The sequence below is a fragment of the Mastigoproctus giganteus genome, chromosome 2 (assembly GCF_048544385.1).
Source record: "Mastigoproctus giganteus isolate SK-2022 chromosome 2, ASM4854438v1, whole genome shotgun sequence".
NCBI lineage: Eukaryota > Metazoa > Arthropoda > Arachnida > Uropygi > Thelyphonidae > Mastigoproctus > Mastigoproctus giganteus.
This window is the reverse complement of record NC_143576.1, coordinates 156,631,327-156,653,167: the sequence shown is the minus strand read 5'-3', so window position 1 is coordinate 156,653,167 and position 21,841 is coordinate 156,631,327. Positions and strand designations below refer to the sequence as shown.

At 37.7% G+C, this 21,841-nt stretch overlaps 1 protein-coding gene across 1 annotated transcript in view; it reads left to right on the top strand.

Annotated features, from left to right (window-relative positions):
- The window catches only part of LOC150089684 (arylsulfatase B-like), a 101,894-nt gene that overhangs the window by 50,165 nt on the left and 29,888 nt on the right, over positions 1 to 21,841 (top strand). The window contains exons 5-7 of the mRNA XM_090390075.1: positions 4,129 to 4,238; positions 5,529 to 5,611; positions 15,261 to 15,362. Coding sequence (XP_090246201.1) covers positions 4,129 to 4,238; positions 5,529 to 5,611; positions 15,261 to 15,362 — 295 coding nt within the window. The remainder of the gene's footprint in view (positions 1 to 4,128; positions 4,239 to 5,528; positions 5,612 to 15,260; positions 15,363 to 21,841) is intronic.

The window sequence follows — 21,841 nt, the reverse complement described above, 5'->3', positions numbered from 1 at the left end:
GGTAGATCACCTCGACGGTGCCTAGTCTCCAGACACTGTAATTTGCAAAACTTAAGCCTTTCTTCGTAAGAGCAATCCTTTGTTCCATTCACTAATCTTGTTGCCCTTCTCTGTACTCGTTCCAGCAGCTCTACATTTTCTTCTTGAAATGAGGCCTCCAGACCTGTGTACAGTACTCAAGGTGTGGCCTGACCATTGCCTTATACAAGGGAATAATCACCTCCTTATCCCTGCTAGAAAAAGTCCTGTAAATCATTGACAAGACACCATGAGCTACTCTTGCAGCCCATCTGCACTGCTCAGAAAACTTCATATCTGCCTGCACAATTACTCCCAGGTCCTTTTCATTCTCTACCACTGTCAGTGTAGTACCACAGAGTTGATACAATTGCTCTGGGGTTGCTGTTTCCCATATGTAGTACTTTACATTTGTCAATGTTAAACTTTATTTGCCACCTCTCAGCCCATCTGTTCAACCTTTCCGGATCCTGTTGCAGCATCATAGCATCAGTAGTGTCCTTAACAACCCTGCCAACCTTTGTATCGTCTGCAAACTTGGACATTAAGCTTGATATACCATCATCAATATTATTTATAAATACAGAAAACAATAATGGACCCAACACTGAACCCTGAGGGACTCCACTAATAACATTAGTCCACAATGAGCAGTGCCCATTGGGCGCCTCCATAGCCAGGTGAGCAGGAGCAGCAGTGTGTACACGCTTCTTGATTATACCGGGGTTCGAGCCCGTGACCACCAAATATGGAGGATGCAGAAAGGTCAGGAAATGATCACCGCATATCTCCGGAGCAATATGGCCTTAGTTGCTAGTGCTCCTAAAAACCAAATAACAAACAAACAAGCAGTGTCCATTGATTACCACTCTCTGTCTTCTCCCCCTCAACCACCCCTTTATCCATAGCAGCAATTTGCCTACAATGCCACACTGCTCCAATTTGTGCAGCAGTCTTCCATGTGTAACAGTATCAAAAGCCTTTCTAAGATCCAAGTAAATAATATCAAAGTTATTCCCTCCATCCAGCTCTTTAGTGACTGCATCATAATATCCAATCAACCTGGTCAGGCAAGACTTCCCCTTAACAAAACCACATTTACAGTACTCAGTTATTTACAGTAATCAGAGTAAGTAATCCCAGATTAATGTAGCAACTGTGTGGCACGCTACTCAGGATAGTGGAAAATGAAAAAGACCTGGGGTGTTGTGCAGCAATGATATACAGTAATTTTGTTAGCATGAGCATTATTAGTAGAGGCATATGATGCAAGAAAGTAAGCTTAAACAGCATCAGCCAAAAAAAAAAAAAAAAAAAAAACCCTTCTCATTTCACCCATCCATTTGTTCCAAATGTTTGTCTAGTTCTGTCTTGAATTTATTTAAGCTATCAACTTCCACAGCAACATATGGAAGTTTGTTCCAGCAATCAACTACCTGCTGGCTAAAGGAAAATTTCACACATCTATTTAACAACTGTCTTTCCTCAATTTCAGTTTATGCCCCCTGAGGTTTGTAATCTGAACAAGAGGAAGAATCCCATCAGCATTGAGCCTGGTCAATCCATTCAAGGCATAACACCTCAATCAGATTGCCTTGCAGGTGCCTAGTCTCCAGATTCTGCAATTTGCAGAACTTATGCCTTCTTCAAAAGAGCACTCCTTAGAAACTCTACATCCTTCCTAAAGTGATGCTTCCAGGCCTGTATGCAGTACTTCAGGTGTGGCCTGACCATTACCTTATACAAGGGGATAATCATCTCCTTATCCCTGCTCGCAAATTACCTGTATATCATTGACAAGACCCCATGATCTACTCTGGCAGCCTGTCTGCACTGCTCAAAAAACTTAATATCTGACTGCATAATAAACCCCAAGTCTCTTTCATTCTGCACTACCCCGAGTGTAACACCACCCAGTTGGTACATTTCTCTGGGGTTACTGCTACCCATATGCAGTACTTTGCATTTGTCAATGTTAAACTTCAGTTGCCACCTGTCAGCCCATCTGCTCAACTTTTACAGATCCTGTTGCAGTTGTGTACTATTATTTCTGCCATTAACAACCTTTCAACCTTTGTATCATCTACAAAATTTGACATTAAGCCTGATATACCTTCTTCGATATCATTGATAAATATACAAAACAACAGTGAACCCAACGCTGAACCCTGGGGAACTCCACTAATAACTTTAGTCCATGATGAGCAGCATCCATTGATTACCGCTCTCTGTCTCTTCCCACTCAACCACTCTTTTATCCATTGTAGCAACTTACCCTTAATACCATAGTGCTCCAATTTTTACAAAAGATTTCCTGAAATCCAAGTATATGATATCAAAACTATTTTTTGCATTCAGTTCCTTTGTAACCACGTCATAGTATCCAATCAGATTTGTCAGAGAACACTTTCCCTTAACAAAGCCATGCTGCATTTTAATTATTACTGCAGTCTTGTCTAGATGATCCTGCAATGCATCTTTAATCAGTAATGCCATTATTTTCCACAGAACAGAAGTTAAACTAACGGGTCTTTAATTACTTGTGTCACTCTTAGATCCCCCTTTGAGAATTTGGGATATATTTGCACATCAGTCCATGGGGACTTCACTTGAGTCCAAGGATGCTCTCATAATTATGGCTATGGATTTGCTTACTCCCTTTAATATAACTGGATAGATCCCATCCACCCCAGGTGCCTTTCTTATTTTTCACTTCAACGATTTCTCCTCCACTTTGCTCTCAGTTATTACAAAATCATTAAGCATCCTGTTATAGTTTGACAAACTTCTGGCATTTTCCTTCCTTAATAACTCCTCATGTGTAAATGCAGATGCAAGATATCCATTCAGGTTGTCAGCTATCTGAGCAGGAACAACTCTAAGATTGAATAAACTTCCACCTTACTGTTGTAGAGGTAGGTAATTTGAATAAATTTAAGGAGGATTTGGACAAATTATTGAAAGGAATGGGCAAATGAACCTTTTCTTTTGCTGGTGCTGTGTAAGCCTTGCATAATATTGCCAAATTCTAATAATAATACTAAATATTTTTAGAAGCTTATAGCCTGGCTATATGTGAATATTTATAACTAAATTTTTTACTGTAAAAATGTTATATTCATAATGACAGCACTCATATTTTTAAAAAACTTTCAACTTTTATCAGCTTCTGTCACAGCTTTGCATAAATCTTTCTGAATAATTTTTCTTCTGATCAGTAATACTATAAGAACTTTAGCAATGGTTATTATAGTGTCCCTTCTCATAGCTAAGTCAGTGCTAATTTGATATGATGCTCTGTAGCTTTTGATTCCTTTAATCAAAGTACTTTTTACTTCAAATTCCTTTGGAGTTAACCCACCATTATATGCTTGGGAGAGTCTTACAGGTCTCTGTTGAAATACTGCTCCTTGCTGTTCAATCAAAATTTCCATCCAGCTATACAGGCATTTTTCCAATAGAGATAAAAGGTAATTATACCACTATATTGATGGTCAAACCACATTGAATATTATATGCAAGAGTGGAAACCTCAATTTAAGGAGGATATTGACTTGAAAGAGTACAATGGAAAGAAAAGGGTTAATTGTGGATAAAAATAAAATATTCCTTTGTATTCAATTATTATATTATTATATAATAATAATATATCATATATTATCATATATAGCATGTTTTTAGCAAATCTTATCATATATAGCATGTTTTTAGCAAGTTTTTTTTTAAAATACTTATAGAGTTATACTGGTTAATTTAGTATTCCCAATGATAATAATAAATCATTGGGGGAAAAAATGTAGATAAAAATAATAAAAAATTTATATTATTTTTATCTATATTCTTTTTTCTCAAAGACAGTATCACTGTTGCAATATTATACCATTTCATTGATGCATGCATGTATATATTGTGTATTTGTAAAATAATAAGAGGAGTTTACCTCAATATATCCTCTTATTATTTTACAACTATTGATATCAACGTAGAACGTATCGAGCATTACAGCTCTGGTTCATACTATATATTGTGTATATATAACTTTTTTACTGTATGTCATATACTGTTGTGTTCGTTCTTATTTCTTTTTCTTCTTCTTTCCCCAACAACCAGGTGGCACCTTGGTTACTGTAATCTATCATACACGCCTACATACCGTGGTTTTGACTCATTTCTAGGATCATACTATGCCGAAATGGACTACTATACGCATATCATAGAAAGTAAGAATTAAACTATAAGATAAATATATATAAAATAATATATATTTTATAAAATAATTTTTTGTTTATTATTATTCACATTCTTATCACTAATGCATTAAAGTTAATGCATTAAATTTACATTTTAATTTATTATTATAAACTAAAATGTAAATTTTGATAATATTTATTATTTATTATAGCAGTAATAAATATTATTTATTATTGCTATGATGACACTACATCCAGGCATCGGCTCTCGGAAGTTGCAAAATTGGGCTTTTTCTGTGCCCTTTTCATGTAATAAATACAGCTTTTTCTCTTTGAATCCGAGTATAGTGATGGCTTGGCACAGTCCTGCTTGCAGTGACAATTTTGCAGGTGTCCATAAATTCAAAGGATCTAGTCATGGTTTAGTCTGATTGTTAAAGAACATAGGCTAAGCCTGTTTCAGTACCTTTCAACAGGGGGGGGGGTGCATTTAGTTTGCCTCTGCAGTGTTGCTTGCATCCTTTATTTTAAGTAAGTCTTTATATTTTACCCCCAGGGATGCACATCTGGTAAGTATGGGCTTGGCACACCCAAGGTTGATTTGATTTGATTTGGTAGTTGTTGGCGCATCGGCTTCTGTGGTCATATTGCACCTCCCAAGGTTTTTGCAGTACTTTGATCCAAGCCCGAGGCGGGAATCGAACCCGCGACCTTTGGGTTGCCGGGCAGGTACTTTACCCACTCGGCTAGCCCGGTCGGCACCCAAGGTCCTGAGCTTGATATCATCATTCTTCTCTTTCTTTTTCGGTGTTACAGACTTGTAACACTGAAATGTGACTGTTAAAAAATCTTATAAAACATTTCTAATGTGCATGCTGAAAGCACATCAGAGAGGGTTTTATTTTACCTGTACAATATAAAATGAGTTTTTCACTGTTTTGTTCCTAACAGATTGAAAATAAAGGTGGTATTAAAAGGTGAGCAGTTTCGAATTATTTTTTGCTAATTTTTAAGGTTATAAAATAGGGTTACTTTTTCCAAGTATGCATATATGGATTAAAAATAAATTAGCATTCTGACTGGAGAGTTAAGAGGTCCTCTAATCTCCAACAGAATTTTAATCCAGATCTCTTCAAATAAATGATAAGTGTGAATCCACTATACCGTCATGGAGAACTTGGAAGAAAAATATATTGTTTTATCATTATTTTATAGCTTGCTGTCAAACTACTGTAACTTTATTTTATTTATTTCTTTTTTGGAGGAAACCTTAGTGTAATTTTTTTTTCTTTTTTTTTTTTTTTTTTACTTATTTTGCAGGATCAATCCAAGTATGGAATGATGTTTTAGACTTTCATAATAATACAAGTTCTGCACCACAATATGAAGGATTGTACTCTACGGTAATGATTTAATATTTCTATCTACTATTTTGCACATCTTGTATCAGGACAATAGGCATAGTTCAAAAAAAATATATTTTCAATTGGAAAAACAAACTTCTGATTGAAAACATGTATAATGTAATGGAAGTTTTTCTTCCAAACACCACTTGGTTGTCCATTTAGATTTGACACATTTATTCACCACCCAAAGCAAGAAGTTGCTAATTGAGACTACCTGTTGTCTAAGGAATGACCTGCCGACCAGCTAATCAGGTGGGTAAAGTGCCTGCCTGGCAACCCAAAGGTGGTGGGTTTGAATCCCATCTCAGGCTTGGATCAGAGTAAAATGCAAAAAAACATTGGGAGGTGCATTATGGCCATAGAAGCCGATGCGCCAACAACTAACAAAAAAAAAGAAAAAGAAAAAAGGAATGAGCCAAATAGATCCACAACTGGTCACAAAGAAAAGTTGCTAATTGAGGCTACATGTTTTCTGAGGAATGACCCAAATAGGTTCAAAACCATCTTCAAGTTTTAAATGAGTAATGACTTCACTTCCTGGGTAAAAAAAAAGAGAAAAGGTAAACTGCAGCCCTTATCAACCCACTGCAGGATGGAAGCCTCCTCAACAGTTCATGCTGAGGGAAATGGACCATAATCTGCCACGCTGGTCCAGTGCGGGTTGGCAAATCGACCGTATTTAGCAGTTAGGGGCTTGAACCCTGGTCTACTCAAAGAGTGTGTGCTACTGCACTCCTGCTCCTGACCACTCAGCTATGGACTGGGTGATGTTATTCAATTAAAAATGATATAGTTACTTAAGTTGAGTTGTGGATAATATAGTAGTTTCTAAAGAGCCTAAGCCCAAGATCTGTCACTGTCACTGGAAGGACAATAGAGTCCTCCAGACACTCATGACAAAAAAAGTAGCATTTTTTTTTTTTCATTAAAAGCAAAAAAAAAAAAAAAAAATCAATTAGTTTTATAACAAGGAGTTACTCGGCTAAATTAAAGATGTGAACCTTTCACTACCTGAAATGGAAATTACTTTTCAGGTATTTCCATATCAAATAGGGACTTCAAAACACAAAGTCATCTATTTTCCTTAAAATAGCTTAGCTGCCAACTTTTCACTTTCAAAAAACTCCTGAATTAGGCTTTTATAAGCAGGAGGAAATCAGCAGAAGTGCTTCCTATAAAACAGGATGTGCTTTTAAAGTGCACTGCAATAAATATAAAATTTAACTGACAAAATACACATTTTATATTAAAATACAGACATAGGATTCTTCACCATACAGTAAACTTTCAAACATTAGCTGACCTAGAATTTTTGCCTGTGGATTTCTGTTAAATTTTCTGATTTTGATTGCTTCAAAAAAGATACTGTTGCAAACTTTGTCCCCTTCAGAAATGTAAGTCAAAGTTTTATTCATAACAATGGCTCGGCTGACTAGATTTGGCTGTCAGGAGTATTTCCAAAGCTTCATTAGAAAGAGAAGATCTGAATTCAGTTTTTGTTACAACACAAGCACAATGAACTATAATAGCCATTTTTTAAGAAGTCAGGAGTAAAATAAGATAAATATTCTTATATATTTCTGATCAGACAGGAAATGTAGCTGAAAAAAATTTTAAATAGTAAAATAAAATCTACCCATATATAAAAATTAATAACAGGAAAATAAGGAAAATGCCAAAATTAATGAAATGGTACGCAGGTTTAGGAAAATTTTTCACTTCTGGAAAATTTTCTTCTATTCAACTCTAGTTTTTCAGAAACCTTAAATCTGTAAAGAAACATCATTTCACTAGTTTTTGTCACTTTCCTTTGTTTTCCTGTTATTATTATTTCTATAAGGGCAGATGCTGTTCTACAACCTCCAAGGGCTCGCATCTGGTGAGTATGGGCTTGGCACACCCAGGATTTTTAGCTGGATGTCATAATTTTTCTCTTTCTTGGTGATTTCCTTCTACTTCTCTCTCTCTCTCTCTCTCTCTCTCTCTCTCTCTCTCTCTCTCTCACACACAGGGTAACTCTATTTTTTTTTTGGCAGGTGCAGCAAAAGCCTCGCTTCTTTGCACCATATGGCTAATAATAATAATAATAAAATACTAATTTAAAAATTTTTCACCTACATTTCCTGACTGGTCAGTCAGCAAGAGCATCTGTTGGATTTTATTCCTGACTGAAAAAGGCCAGTAGAGTTTAGTTTATGGTGTTCGGCCCCCTTCTTCTGTGCCTACCTCTTGAACTCTACAATTTTACCACTCCTCCTCCTTTTAAGTTACCTAACTTGCCCCGCATTTGTAACACCACTCTTTTCCTTATTTTTAATAATGAAATATAATAAAAGTAATAAAAATATATCAAGAAAAAATATATAATCCAAATTTCTTCAATTAAATATACTTATTATTTCAATGCAGTATAGCTCTACTTTTGTATTATCAGCAATTGACCTCAAACTTGTTATACCCTCTTGTCATCAAACCCTTTCTGAAGTGAGTTCTACAAACATGTATGGGCCCCTGGGTTGTGAGTTTTGATAACAGTTGCCTCTGTGGAATTTTCATGGAATTTCAAAATTTTGTTAAAAATTAAAACCTTTGTATATAACTACTTTTAAATATTAATATTAGCATTAGCATTAGCATGGGCACATGATGCAAAAAAGCAAGCTTATATAGAATCAGCCAAAAAAAAAAAAAAAAAAAAAACACACACACACCCTTCTAATTGCACCCATCCACTCACTCCAAATGTTTGTCTAGTTTTGTCTTGAATCTATTTAGGCTATCAACGTCTACAACGACAGATGGAAGTTTGTTCCAGCAATCAACCACCCACTGGCTAAAGGCAAATTTCGACAGGTCTCGATCCCCAATTTGAATTTATACCCTCAAGTGATTATTCTGAGTAAGAGAAAGAATCCTATCAGCATTGAGCATGCTTAAACCATTCAAGGCTTTATACACCTCAATCAGATCACCTCACAGGTGCCTAGTCTCCAGACACTGTAATTTTCAAAACTTAAGCCTTTCTTCATAAGAGCAACCCTTTGTTCCATTCACTAATCTTGTTGCCCTTCTCTGTACTCGTTCCAATAGCTCTACAACCTTCTTAAAATGAAGCCTCCAGACCTGTATAAGGTACACAAGGTGTGGCCTGACCATTGTCTTATACAAGGGGATAATCACCTCCTTATCCCTGCTAGAAAAATTCCTGTATATCATTGACAAGATACCATGAGCTAATCTTGCAGCCCGTCTGCATTGCTCAGAGAACTTCATATCTGCCTGCACAACCACCCCCCCCAGGTCCTTTTCACTTTCTACCAGTGTAGTACCATACAGTTGATACATTACTCTGGGGTTACTGCTTCCCATATGCAGTAATTTACATTTGTCAATATTATTCTTCAGTTGCTACCTCTCAGCCCATCTGCTCAACTTTTCTAGATCCTGTTGCAGCAGCATACTGTCATTAGTGTCATTAGCAACCCTGCCGACTTTTGTATCGTCTGCAAACTTGTACATTAAGCCTAATATACCATCATCATATTGTTGATGAATACAGAAAACAGCAATGGACCCAACACTGAACCCTGGGGGACTCTACTAATAACATTAGTCCATGAAGAGCAGTGTCCATTGATTACCACTCTCTGTCGTCTCCCACTCAACCATCCCTTTATCCATAGCAGCAATTTTCCTCCAATGCCACAGTGCTCCAATTTGTGCAGCAGTCTTCCATATGCAACAGTATCAAAAGCCTATCTAAGATTCTGTTATTAAACCAAAATTATCCTTTGCATCCAGTTCCTTTGCGACTACATCATAGTATCCAATCAAATTGGTTAGACAAGACTTCCCCTTAACAAACCCATGCTGCTTTCGAGCTATAACTGAAGTCTTGTCTAGATGATCCTGCAGTGCTTCTTTAACCAGTGCCTCCATTACGTTCCCTGAAACAGAAGTTAAACTAACAGGTCTGTAATTACCTGTGTCTCCCTTTGATCCTCCTTTGTGGATTGGGGTCACATTTTCACATCTCCAGTCCATGGGTACATCCCCTGAGTTCAAGGAAGCTCTCATAATTATGGCTAAGGGTTTGCTTGCTTCCTTTGCTGCCTCCTTTAATATAACTGGATAGATTCCATCCAACCCAGGTGCCTTTCTTATGTTTACCTTCAACAATTTCTCCTCCACTTTACTCTCAGTTATTACAAGATTATCCAGCTTACTGCCAGAGTTTAATATACCTCTGGCATTCCCCTCCCTGAATAACTCCTCATGTGTGAATGTAGATGCAAAATATTCATTTAGTTTGTTAGCTATCTAAGCAGGATCATCAACAGTTGAACCATCGATATCAAGTGGACCAATCTGATTCATCCCCTTCATTCTAGAGTTTACTCAAGTAAAGAACTCTTTTGGCGTTTTTCTTTGCATTCTTTGCCAGAGATTTAGCATTAGTATTAGCATTAGTAGAGGCATTTGATGCAAGAAAGCAAGCTTATGCAGCATCAGCAAAAAAAAAAAAAAAAAAAAAAAACCACTTCCACTTCACCCCCTCTGTTCATTCAAAATACCTGTCCAGGTGATCCTTAAACTTATTTAGGCTATCAACTTCCACGACAAGGGATGGAAGTCTGTTCCACCAACCAACCACCTGCTGGCTAAAGGCAAATTTTCGCACGTCTATCCTACATCTGTCTTTCCTCAATTTGAATTTATGCCCTCTCAGGTGATTATTCTGAGCGAGAGGAAGAATCCCATCAGCATTGAGCATGCTCAAACCATTCAAGGCTTTATACACCTCTATCAGATCACCTCACTGGTGCCTAGTCTCCAGACACTGTAATTTGCAAAACTTAAGCCTTTCTTCGTAAGAGCACCCCTTTTTTCCATTCACTAATCTTGTTGCCCTTCTCTGTACTCGTTCCAGCAGCTCTACATCCTTCTTGAAATGAGGCCTCCAGACCTGTATACAGTACTCTAGGTGTGGCCTGACCATTGCCTTATACAAGGGAATAATCATCTCCTTATCCCTGCTAGAAAAATTCCTATATATCATTGACAATACACCACGAGCTACTCTTGCAGCCCATCTGCACTGCTCAGAGAACTTCATATCTGCCTGCACAACCACCCCCAGGTCCCTTTCATTCTCTACCACTGTCAGTGTAGTACCACAGAGTTGATACGTTGCTCTGGGGTTGCTGTTTCCTATGTGTAGTACTTTACATTTGTCAATGTTAAACTTCATTTGCCACCTCTCAGCCCATCTGCTCAACCTTTCCAGATCCTGTTGCAGCAGCATACTGTCATTAGTGTCCTTAACAACCCTGCCAACCTTTGTATCATCTGCAAACTTGGACATTAAGCTTGATATACCATCATCAATATCATTTATAAATACAGAAAACAATAATGGACCCAACACTGAGCCCTGAGGGACTCCACTAATAACATTAGTCCACGATGAGCAGTGTCCATTGATTACCACTCTCTGTCTTCTCCCCCTCAGCCACCCCTTTATCCACAGCAGCAATTTGCCTCCAATGCCACACTGCTCCAATTTGTGCAGCAGTCTTCCATGTGCAACAGTATCAAAAGCCTTTCTAAGATCCAAGTATATAATATCAAAGTTATTCCCTGCATCCAGTTCCTTTGTGACTGCATCATAGTATCCAATCAAATTGGTTGGTCAGGCAAGACTTCCCCTTAACAAAACAATGCTGTGTCCGAGCTATAACTGAAGTCTTGTCTAAATGATCCTGCAGTGCTTCTTTAACTAGTGCCTCCATTAATTTTCCTGGAACAGAAGTTAAACTCACAGGTCTATAATTACTTGTGTCAGCCTTTGATCCTCCTTTGTGAATTGGGGTCACATTTGCACATCTCCAGTCTGTGGCTACCTCCCCCGAGTCCAAGGAAGCTCGCATAATTATAGCTAAGGGTTTGCTTACTTCCTCTGCTGTCTCCTTTAATATAACTGGATAGATCCCATCCACACCGGGTGCCTTTCTTGTGTTTATCTTCAACAATTTCTCCTCCACTTTACTCTCAGTTATTAAAAGATTCTCTAGCTTACTGCTAGAGTTGAATACACCTCTGGCTTTCCTCTCCCTAAATAACTCCTCATGTGTGAATGTCGATGCAAAATATTCATTTAGTTTGTTAGCTTCCTGAGCAGGATCATCAACAGTTGACCCATCGATATCAAGTGGACCAATCTGATTCATCCCCTTCCTTCTAGAGTTTACATAAGTAAAGAACTCTTTGCTGTTTTTCTTTGCATCCCTTGCCAAAGATTTCTCGTAATCTGCCTTCGCCTTCCTAACCTCCTTTGTAACTTGATTACAGATCAACTTGTATCTATCATAGGCTTCTGTGTCATGTGTTAATTTGTATGCATCCCATGCATGTTTCTTCTCTGCCATATGCCTCATCAGTTCATCTGACATCCATTTAGGCCTAAACCTTGAACAATATTTCTTAGTTGGTATGTAAAGCCTAGTAGCTTCCAAGATAAGTTCTTTGAATGCTTCCCATTTTGCATTTGCTGTTGGTAACATCATCAGTTGGTCCCACTGTATAGAATTTAAATAATGTCTGAGTCCATCATAGTCGCCTTTACGAAAGCAATAACCCTTCCCTTTACCCCTAATGGTAGTAACCTCTTTGAGTAAATCCCACTTCAGCACACTGTGATCGCTGCCACCTAGTGGTTCATTTATCTGCAGATTCTTAATGCATGAAGAATCACTGCTGATAATCAAATCAAGAGTATTCCTCCCTCTAGTTGCCTCCCGAACATGCTGATGTAGAAAACAATCATCCAATAAATCCACAAAAGCCTTGCTAGTGTGTGAGTGACCAGCCCACAAATTCCAGTCAATATCTGGGAAATTAAAATCTCCCATTATTAGACGCTCTGATTTACTGGCCCACTCTATTTCCCTGTACAGTTTCTTATTATACTCATCAGAGTCATTAGGCCTATAGCACACTCCTACTCTCAATTTTGATCTCCCAATGCTTATGTCACACCAAACTGACTCGACACTGCACTGTCCAGCGATGTCCACTGGCTTCACTTCCTTGGATTTTATGTATTTCTTAACTAATAGCATAACCCCTCCTCCCTTCCTATCCAGTCTATCCTTTCTGTAGATGTTGTACTCTCTAAATTCCATTTCTGCATTCCTTATATCTGTGTGACACCACGTCTCTGATATCCCAACAATATCTGCCTTTGATGTTTTGAGCAATACCTCAAATTCATCAAATTTATTTACCAAACTCCTAGCATTGGTGTACACGCAAGTTTACATGCACCTATTTCTATTCTTAGCTACCCTAACACAACCCATGTGTTTACTTGTACCGCAATGACTCCCAGCAGTCTCTGAAATATCCTGCATCCTGTTTTTCAGGCTTCTGCTCATTCCAATAGAAGCAGTGCAAGAATCTCTTTCACCTCTGCCAGTGGCTATTGTTAATCTATTCGTGTTTGTCTCCCCCCCAAGCTAGCAGTTTTCCGACCCACCTAACACTGCCTCGATAGCATCAGCAAATATTCTTGCACCCTTTCTATTTAAGTGTATCCCATCCCTGTAGAAGCAATCTCTCCTGTTAACAAGTACAGTCCAGGCTGAAAAAAATTCTACCCCTTGAGCCTTGCACAATCTTTCCAGGGCCGAATTGATCGACAAGGCTCTCATCATATACTCCCTCCTATCGTGTCTGGGCAGAATTGCAGACACTTTCAAATTCAACCCTATTTCACAGGCTTTTTTTCAACAGTGACCTGTACTTGTTATGCAATTCTGCCGGTCTCCTACTCTTGATATCATTAGTGCCAACGTGTACAACTATATCACCATTTGTGCCCTTAAAAGATGATATCTGCTCTACAACGTCAATAACCTTTGCCCCTGGCAGACATACCCTGGTCCTGTTCCACCTATCCTTTTTACAAAGCATGTTCCCCATTTCCCTGACAATAGAGTCACCAACAACTACTAGTTCCTTTGGGACCAGCGCATTCTGCCTTGGGGGTTGCCGCTATGTTGCGCGATGACCAAGTGCAAGCTCTGGCGTTGATGTGGGCAGCTGATAGCTTGATGGGCCCCTCAATTTAGTTCCTTTGAGGGTATCCACCCTGTCTTTCAAGCTCTCATATAGGCCCATAAGAACGCTGAGTTGTTGCCTGATTTCGATACACTCCTTGCATTGCGCACACACAAAGACATCCCCCATGGCAATATCATGTCCCATACCTGAATGCTCCACAAACATCATGTAAGCTGTGCATTTTAGAAGGCTGTGATTCAGAAGGCAACTGCCCCCCCCCCTCAGTTCTCCTCTGAGCCACAGCACTTCCATTAGCCTGAGCCTTTTGTTTTGCTGCTCTGGTCTGAGTCATGATTTCTTTTAATTTAAATAAAATTTCAATTTCAGTTTATAACCCTAACTTATCTCCCAACAGAGTTATAACGGGATATATATATTTTTTAGTGTCAAGTATTAATTATCTCTCATAATTTCTTATAATCTGCCTTTGCCTGCCTAACCTCCTTTGTGACTTGGTTCCAGATATTCTTATTTTGACATTGTTGTCCAAAATTAGAGTGAAGTTGTCAAAAATTAAATCATAATTTTAAATAAAGTTCAAAAAATTTATGAAATTAAAAAACTCCTTGTTACTTCTCTTTTTATTGAATAATATCATCACATCTGTTTATGTAGAAGATATAAAATGGAATAACTTGGTTCAATTTCGTGAACCCCTGGATCTTTCTTTCAGCAGAGCAAAGTTTCTGGCATCCTCTCCCTCCACATCTCCTTCAACCCATGCATGATACTAAGTACTATAGGTTTTGATACCTTTTGTGTTTGGATATTTCATTTAAAAAAAAAAGCCCAAATTGGACAATAATGGCCAATTTTACCATGACCATTGGACAATAAAAGCTATTTTTTTTGTTGCCTTTTATTATAAACTTTATTTACAATTATTTAAAAATGCAGATAAGACAGTATTTACTTGAAGATTTCAAGACATTATTTGGAACATATTTGAAATGATCTTGAAAACATGTATATATATACCCTCCTCAGGGCCCACAAGTCAGAAAGTTATATATATACTTATGTACTCCGAAAAAGTTAATGGAAATCAGAAATAATAAGAGACCAAGTAGTGATTCTTCTGTAATTCCACTTCTGATATTTTCTGTTCAGAACAACAGCTGTTTATCACCACACCTTGTCATCACCTACTAGAATAATATCGTTTTGTCCACTGAAGCAGCTTCCCACATGGCACATTACTCCAGTTAATAGAAAAGGCAATAATGTGGGACTATATCTAGTAATATTAGGACAGCATTGTAGTAGCTTATCAGATTAGTTAGACATGATTTTTTTCTAACAGTCTTATGCTCTCTCTTTCATAAAATATACTCTTAATGTGGACTGTATAATTAACTACCCTGCCACTGAAGTTTTAAACGTACAGGTTTGTGATTATCCCTTTCATCCCACCTTTGTAATGTGTAGAAACATACGAACATCTACACTACTAGGAATTTTTTTTTTTTCTCCTTTCTTGCATTATTTGACTATTCTAATATGTACTAATACTTTATTTTAGCATGTATATCAGAGGGCTGTCAGCAGATTTCTTGCCCAGGCAAATCCTCAAGTTCCTCTGTTTCTTTATTTGCCTTTTCAAGCAGTTCATGCACCACTCCAGGTAGTATAGCCTTTCTTGTTTTTTGAGAATTAATATATTAATATATATATATATATATATATATATATATATATATTATTTATTATTATATATATATGATTATATATATAATATATATCTCTCTATACATTAAAAAAGTTTTCCTCCAAGTGATATTTATTCGAGCCAATGGGAGAAGAGAGCGAGGCAATTACATCACTACAAATGCAAATAATTATTCACAACTGCCTCCATAACATTCACCAACCTCGTGTACATGCTTCCCTATCTAACATTTGATGTTTCATTGTAACGTTTTTTGCATATTAATGAATATTGTATACAGTGTTTGTAAATATTTTAAATATTTGTATAGTTTGTAAATATTTCAGTTAAATATTTTAGTCCTACTCTTTGGGATGCAACAATATTCCTCGTGCATTATGGGAACCCGAAGCAAAAGGTCTTTTCGTAAGTGACCTATGTGAGCGCAGGTAAATAATTACATAATGATATTTATTCAACCTTCAAAATGCCGTGCACTACAATGCACAGGTAAATAATTACATAGACCATTTCCTGATTAGATGTCAATCACAGTGACATATTGTTTTTTTTGTCTGGTGGCACCAGGGGTCTCCCCCAAATCTGCATTTTTACTCTGTGTAGAATACAGTACTCTGCATAAGGTCAGGGTGTGTGTTTTATAAAGCATTAGTGTGGGTTGTGTTGTTGCTCTGGCCACTTAGCCTGGGGAGCTGTGGAGAACCACTAAAAACCCCAGTTTCCATTACCATCATGGGGAGGCGGGCTAGGACACATTAGGGCAGAAGAAGGCTCTGGCGGGGTGAACCCTAGGGTAGTCTAGGCATCCAAGGAGAGCCCACAAAAAAAAAAAAAAAAAAAAAATTATTGGAAAGAAGATAATGGGGAGATAGGAAGAGGGTGAGATAAAAGGGGTAGAGAACAGAGAGGGAAGTTTTGAGACACTTGCCTGATTTAGAAGGGGAGACAGTAAGGGGACCCTGGTACAGGATGCCCATCCTGGTCCAGAGGGTGGGAGTTGAAATTGGGTGGTAGGGTGAGCCACCAGACAAAAGGGGGTAGGAGCCACATAGGGTGGGGAAGGGGATTGGAGGAAGGAGACTCAACTACCTCAAGTGGTAGGAATAAAAGAACATAGAGAAAGAGATTCCTATGGTGGAGAGTGCTTTTTGCATCTCTGTCCCACACTGGCCTGGGGTTACCCTAATGGCCAGTGTCAGCATCCCACACCATGTCAGCTAGGAAAAGTTACAGCATGGTGTCTGCTTGGATAACCATGAAGCCCCTGAGGGCCTGCATAGCCATCAGTCTGTCCAGTGAAGAGGCTAAGATAGAACATGCAATTAATAATAACTTTCATTCACTGAACATTCACACAAATTTACTTTTTACAGTTTTTTCTTACGCTTTCCCTATTTTCTTTTATATATTAGATTAGATATCGATCAGTGTTTTTCGACAGGTGTGTCTTTTGCTTAGAAAAGATTTGACTTACTCTGTCATACCTCTACATATTATGTAGAAAAGCGTGCATAGGGGTTTGTGAGCAAAGCGAGCAGGGGACGGAGCCCCTAGTAATTATTATATTAATTAATTAATATAATTTAAAACTAAAGAAAGTATTATATTTAAGTGTTAAAGTTATTTTCTAGATATATTCATATATCTAGTAAAGAACAAGGACAATTAAAGAATACTCTTCTGCTATTCCGTACTTAGTGGATTTGGCAAAGAACTTTTTATTTGCTAAACATAATATACTTTCATACTACTGTCTTCCTGACACATCTGCTTTTCTGTAATCCTTCAGTTCTAACCATCATGGGTGGCCCAGTGGTTATGACCATATCCCCTTTCACACTGCAGGGGAAAAAAAAAGCCTGGTTTTGAATACTGTTAAGAAATATATTTTTTTATATATACCAGGGTTTGCACGATTTCACCCCTCCCAAAGAAATCATTGGTTTTTTGTATAGCAAAACAATCAAACAGACCACCACAGAATACACATCTCATAGCCTTAGTTTCATCTGAAAAATAAACAAAAAATTCAGTAATTCAGTTTAGTAACTTCTTTAGTTCTCTCTTTAGTATGTTACTTTGAAATTTTTCCCCTTATTATTCCTCTTTCTTCAGATATTAGATCATTACATATTTTGTCCACATTAAGATTTTACAAGGGTAGGCTGAAAAGTAATGCCTGCATAACTCTTGAAGAAAAAAATTTTGTTGATTAAAAAAAAATCTGTAATTTGAGTTTATCATTTTCTACATATACTGCACTTAACTTGATAGGTTTCATCCAACACTTTTAGATGTTTTTGTATGCTGTTTAAATAAAATTCTTTTGACTGAGAGGATAACCATCTCTTCATAGCTGCTCAAACTTCTTCATTGGAGTCATGTCTGCTACCTCAAAGATGTTCATTAAGCTTTTGCAACAGAAAAGTAACTCAGGGTCAAATCTGGACTGTAGGAAGGATAAGCACAACTTCAAATTCAAGTGATGAAATTGTTGCCAGTGTTGAACGGTTGCAGTGTAATCATGCATTATCATGGTCAAGCAATATTGCTTACTGTGAGGCCTTATTTGTTTTAATTTTTTTTAGTTTGTTCAAAGGCTCAGTAATGTATTAGACTGAATTAATTGCAGTTTCTTTCCAAAATAAAAAAGCCTGAATTTTCAGCAGTCACAAACTCAATAACACTTTGTTTGAATTGCATGTTCAAAGATGCTTCCTTTTAAAACAGTGTATATGTAGATGAACAACCACAGAGAAATGGTACTAGGAATTATTAACATTCCATCACTGTAGTCTCATATCTGGTGAGAACCTATCAGAAGCCTGCTCTACTTAGAATTTAGAAGTATACTCATTTTAATACAGTATCCACTGGCAGAGGTGAAAGAGATTCTTGCACTGCTTCTATTGGAATGAGCAGAAGCCTGAAAAACAAGATTCAGGATATTTCAGAGACTGCTGGGAGTCATTGCGGTACAAGTAAACACATGGGGTGTGTTAGGGTAGCTAAGAATAGAAATAGGTGCATGTATACTTGCGTGTACACCAATGCTAGGAGTTTAGTAAATAAATTTGATGAATTTGAGGTATTGCTCAAAACATCAAAGGCAGATATTGTTGGGATATCAGAGACGTGGTGTCACACAGAAATAAGGGATGCAGAACTGGAATTTGGGGAGTACAACGTCTACAGAAAAGATAGACTGGATAGGAAGGGAGGAGGGGTTATGCTATTAGTTAAGAAATACATAAAATCCAAGGAAGTGAAGCCAGTGGACATCGCTGGACAGTGCAGTGTCGAGTCAGTTTGGTGTGACATAAGCATTGGGAGATCAAAATTGAGAGTAGGAGTGTGCTATAGGCCTAATGACTCTGATGAGTATAATAAGAAACTGTACAGGGAAATAGAGTGGGCCAGTAAATCAGAAAGTCTTATAATGGGAGATTTTAATTTCCCAGATATTGACTGGAATTTGTGGGCTGGTCACTCACACACTAGCAAGGCTTTTGTGGATTTATTGGATGATTGTTTTCTACATCAGCATGTTCGGGAGGCAACTAGAGGGAGGAATACTCTTGATTTGATTATCAGCAGTGATTCTTCATGCATTAAGAATCTGCAGATAAATGAACCACTAGGTGGCAGCGATCACAGTGTGCTGAAGTGGGATTTACTCAAAGAGGTAACTACCATTAGGGGTAAAGGGAAGGGTTATTGCTTTCGTAAAGGCGACTACGATGGACTGAGACAGTATTTAAATTCTATACAGTGGGACCAACTGATGATGTTACCAACAGTAAATGCAAAATGGGAAGCATTCAAAGAACTTATCTTGGAAGCTACTAGACTTTACATACCAACTAAGAAATATTGTTCAAGGTTTAGGCCTAAATGTATGTCAGATGAACTGATGAGGTATATGGCAGAGAAGAAACATGCATGGGATACATACAAATTAACACATGACACAGAAGCCTATGATAGATACAAGTTGATCTGTAACCAAGTTACAAAGGAGGTTAGGCAGGCGAAGGCAGATTACGAGAAATCTTTGGCAAGGGATGCAAAGAAAAACAGCAAAGAGTTCTTTACTTATGTAAACTCTAGAAGGAAGGGGATGAATCAGATTGGTCCACTTGATATCGATGGGTCAACTGTTGATGATCCTGCTCAGGTAGCTAACAAACTAAATGAATATTTTGCATCGACATTCACACATGAGGAGTTATTTAGCGAGGGGAAAGCCAGAGGTGTATTCAACTCTAGCAGTAAGCTAGAGAATCTTGTAATAACTGAGAGTAAAGTGGAGGAGAAATTGTTGAAGATAAACACAAGAAAGGCACCTGGGGTGGATGGGATCTATCCAGTTATATTAAAGGAGGCAGCAAAGGAAGTAAGCAAACCCTTAGCCATAATTATGAGAGCTTCCTTGGACTCAGGGGAGGTACCCATAGACTGGAGATATGCAAATGTGACCCCAATTCACAAAGGAGGATCAAAAGCTGACACAAGCAATTATAGACCTGTGAGTTTAACTTCTGTTCCAGGAAAATTAATGGAGGCACTAGTTAAAGAAGCACTGCAGGATCATTTAGACAAGACTTCAGTTATAGCTCGGACACAGCATGGTTTTGTTAAGGGGAAGTCTTGCCTGACCAATTTGATTGGATACTATGATGCAGTCACAAAGGAACTGGATGCAGGGAATAACTTTGATATTATATACTTGGATCTTAGAAAGGCTTTTGATACTGTTGCACATGGAAGACTGCTGCACAAATTGGAGCAGTGTAACATTGGAGGCAAATTGCTGCTGTGGGTAAAGGGGTGGCTGAGGGGGAGAAGACAGAGAGTGGTAATCAATGGACACTGCTCGTCGTGGACTAATGTTATTAGTGGAGTCCCTCAGGGCTCAGTGTTGGGTCCATTATTGTTTTCTGTATTCATAAATGATATTGATGATGGTATGTTAAGCTTAATGTCGAAGTTTGCAGACGATACAAAGGTAGGCAGGGTTGTCAAGGACACTACTGACACTATGCTGCTGCAACAGGATCTGGAAAGGTTGAGCAGATGGGCTGAGAGGTGGCAAATGAAGTTTAACATTGACAAATGTAAAGTACTACACATGGGAAACAGCAACCCCAGAGCAATGTATCAACTCTGTGGTATTACACTGACAGTGGTAGAGAATGAAAGGGACCTGGGGGTGGTTGTGCAGGCAGATATGAAGTTCTCTGAGCAGTGCAGACGGGCTGCAAGAGTAGCTCATGGTGTATTGTCAATGATATATAGGAATTTTTCTAGCAGGGATAAGGAGGTGATTATTCCCTTGTATAAGGCAATGGTCAGGCCACACCTAGAGTACTGTATACAGGCCTGGAGGCCTCATTTCAAGAAGGATGTAGAGCTGCTGGAACGAGTACAGAGAAGGGCAACAAGATTAGTGAATGGAACAAAGGGGTGCTCTTACGAAGAAAGGCTTAAGATTTGCAAATTACAGTGTCTGGAGACTAGGCACCAGCGAGGTGATCTGATAGAGGTGTATAAAGCATTGAATGGTTTGAGCATGCTCAATGCTGATGGGATTCTTCCTCTCGCTCAGAATAATTACCTGAGAGGGCATAAATTCAAATTGAGGAAAGACAGATGTAGGATAGACGTGCGGAAATTTGCCTTTAGCCAGCGAGTGGTTGGTTGGTGGAACAGACTTCCATCCCTTGTCGTGGAAGTTGATAGCCTAAATAAGTTTAAGGCTCAGCTGGACAGGTATTTTGAATGAACAGAGGGGTGAAGTGGGAGTGGTTTTTTTTTTTTTTTTTTTTTGGCTGATGCTGCATAAGCTTGCTTTCTTGCATCAAATGCCTCTACTAATGCTAATGCTAATGCTAATACATATGAGACTATACACATGTTCTCAGTGAAATTTAATTCCAAGTCCAAAGTTTCAGTTTAAAAAAGTGGTTCCTACTTTCCAAAAGTCAATGATTATTACAGCTGTGTGCTATTTACTGTTATCATGTGTCCACTGTTCAGTTAAACATTTTTACTTATTCTGTTAATTAACTGTGGATACCTTAAAAACTTGAGGGGAAACATTCCCACAATTTCATTATTTATTTATTTTTTTAATATATTATAACATGTATATATAAATTTTTATCATAAATATGTATATAATATAAACATGGAATTTACCAAGATATTTTTATTATTTTTTTTGTAGTTATGAATAAAAAAGTTTGCTCACAACTACAAAATGCTTATGTGACTAGGAAAACATTTTGCATATAATTACATATAAAACTGAGACCCCTGTCCTAACCTATACAATACCGTGTTATTTTTGTGGTTAAATGATTGAAATAATATTAAAGATTTAAGATTTGAATTAATTTAATAACAATGATTATATAATTTGGAAGCAACTA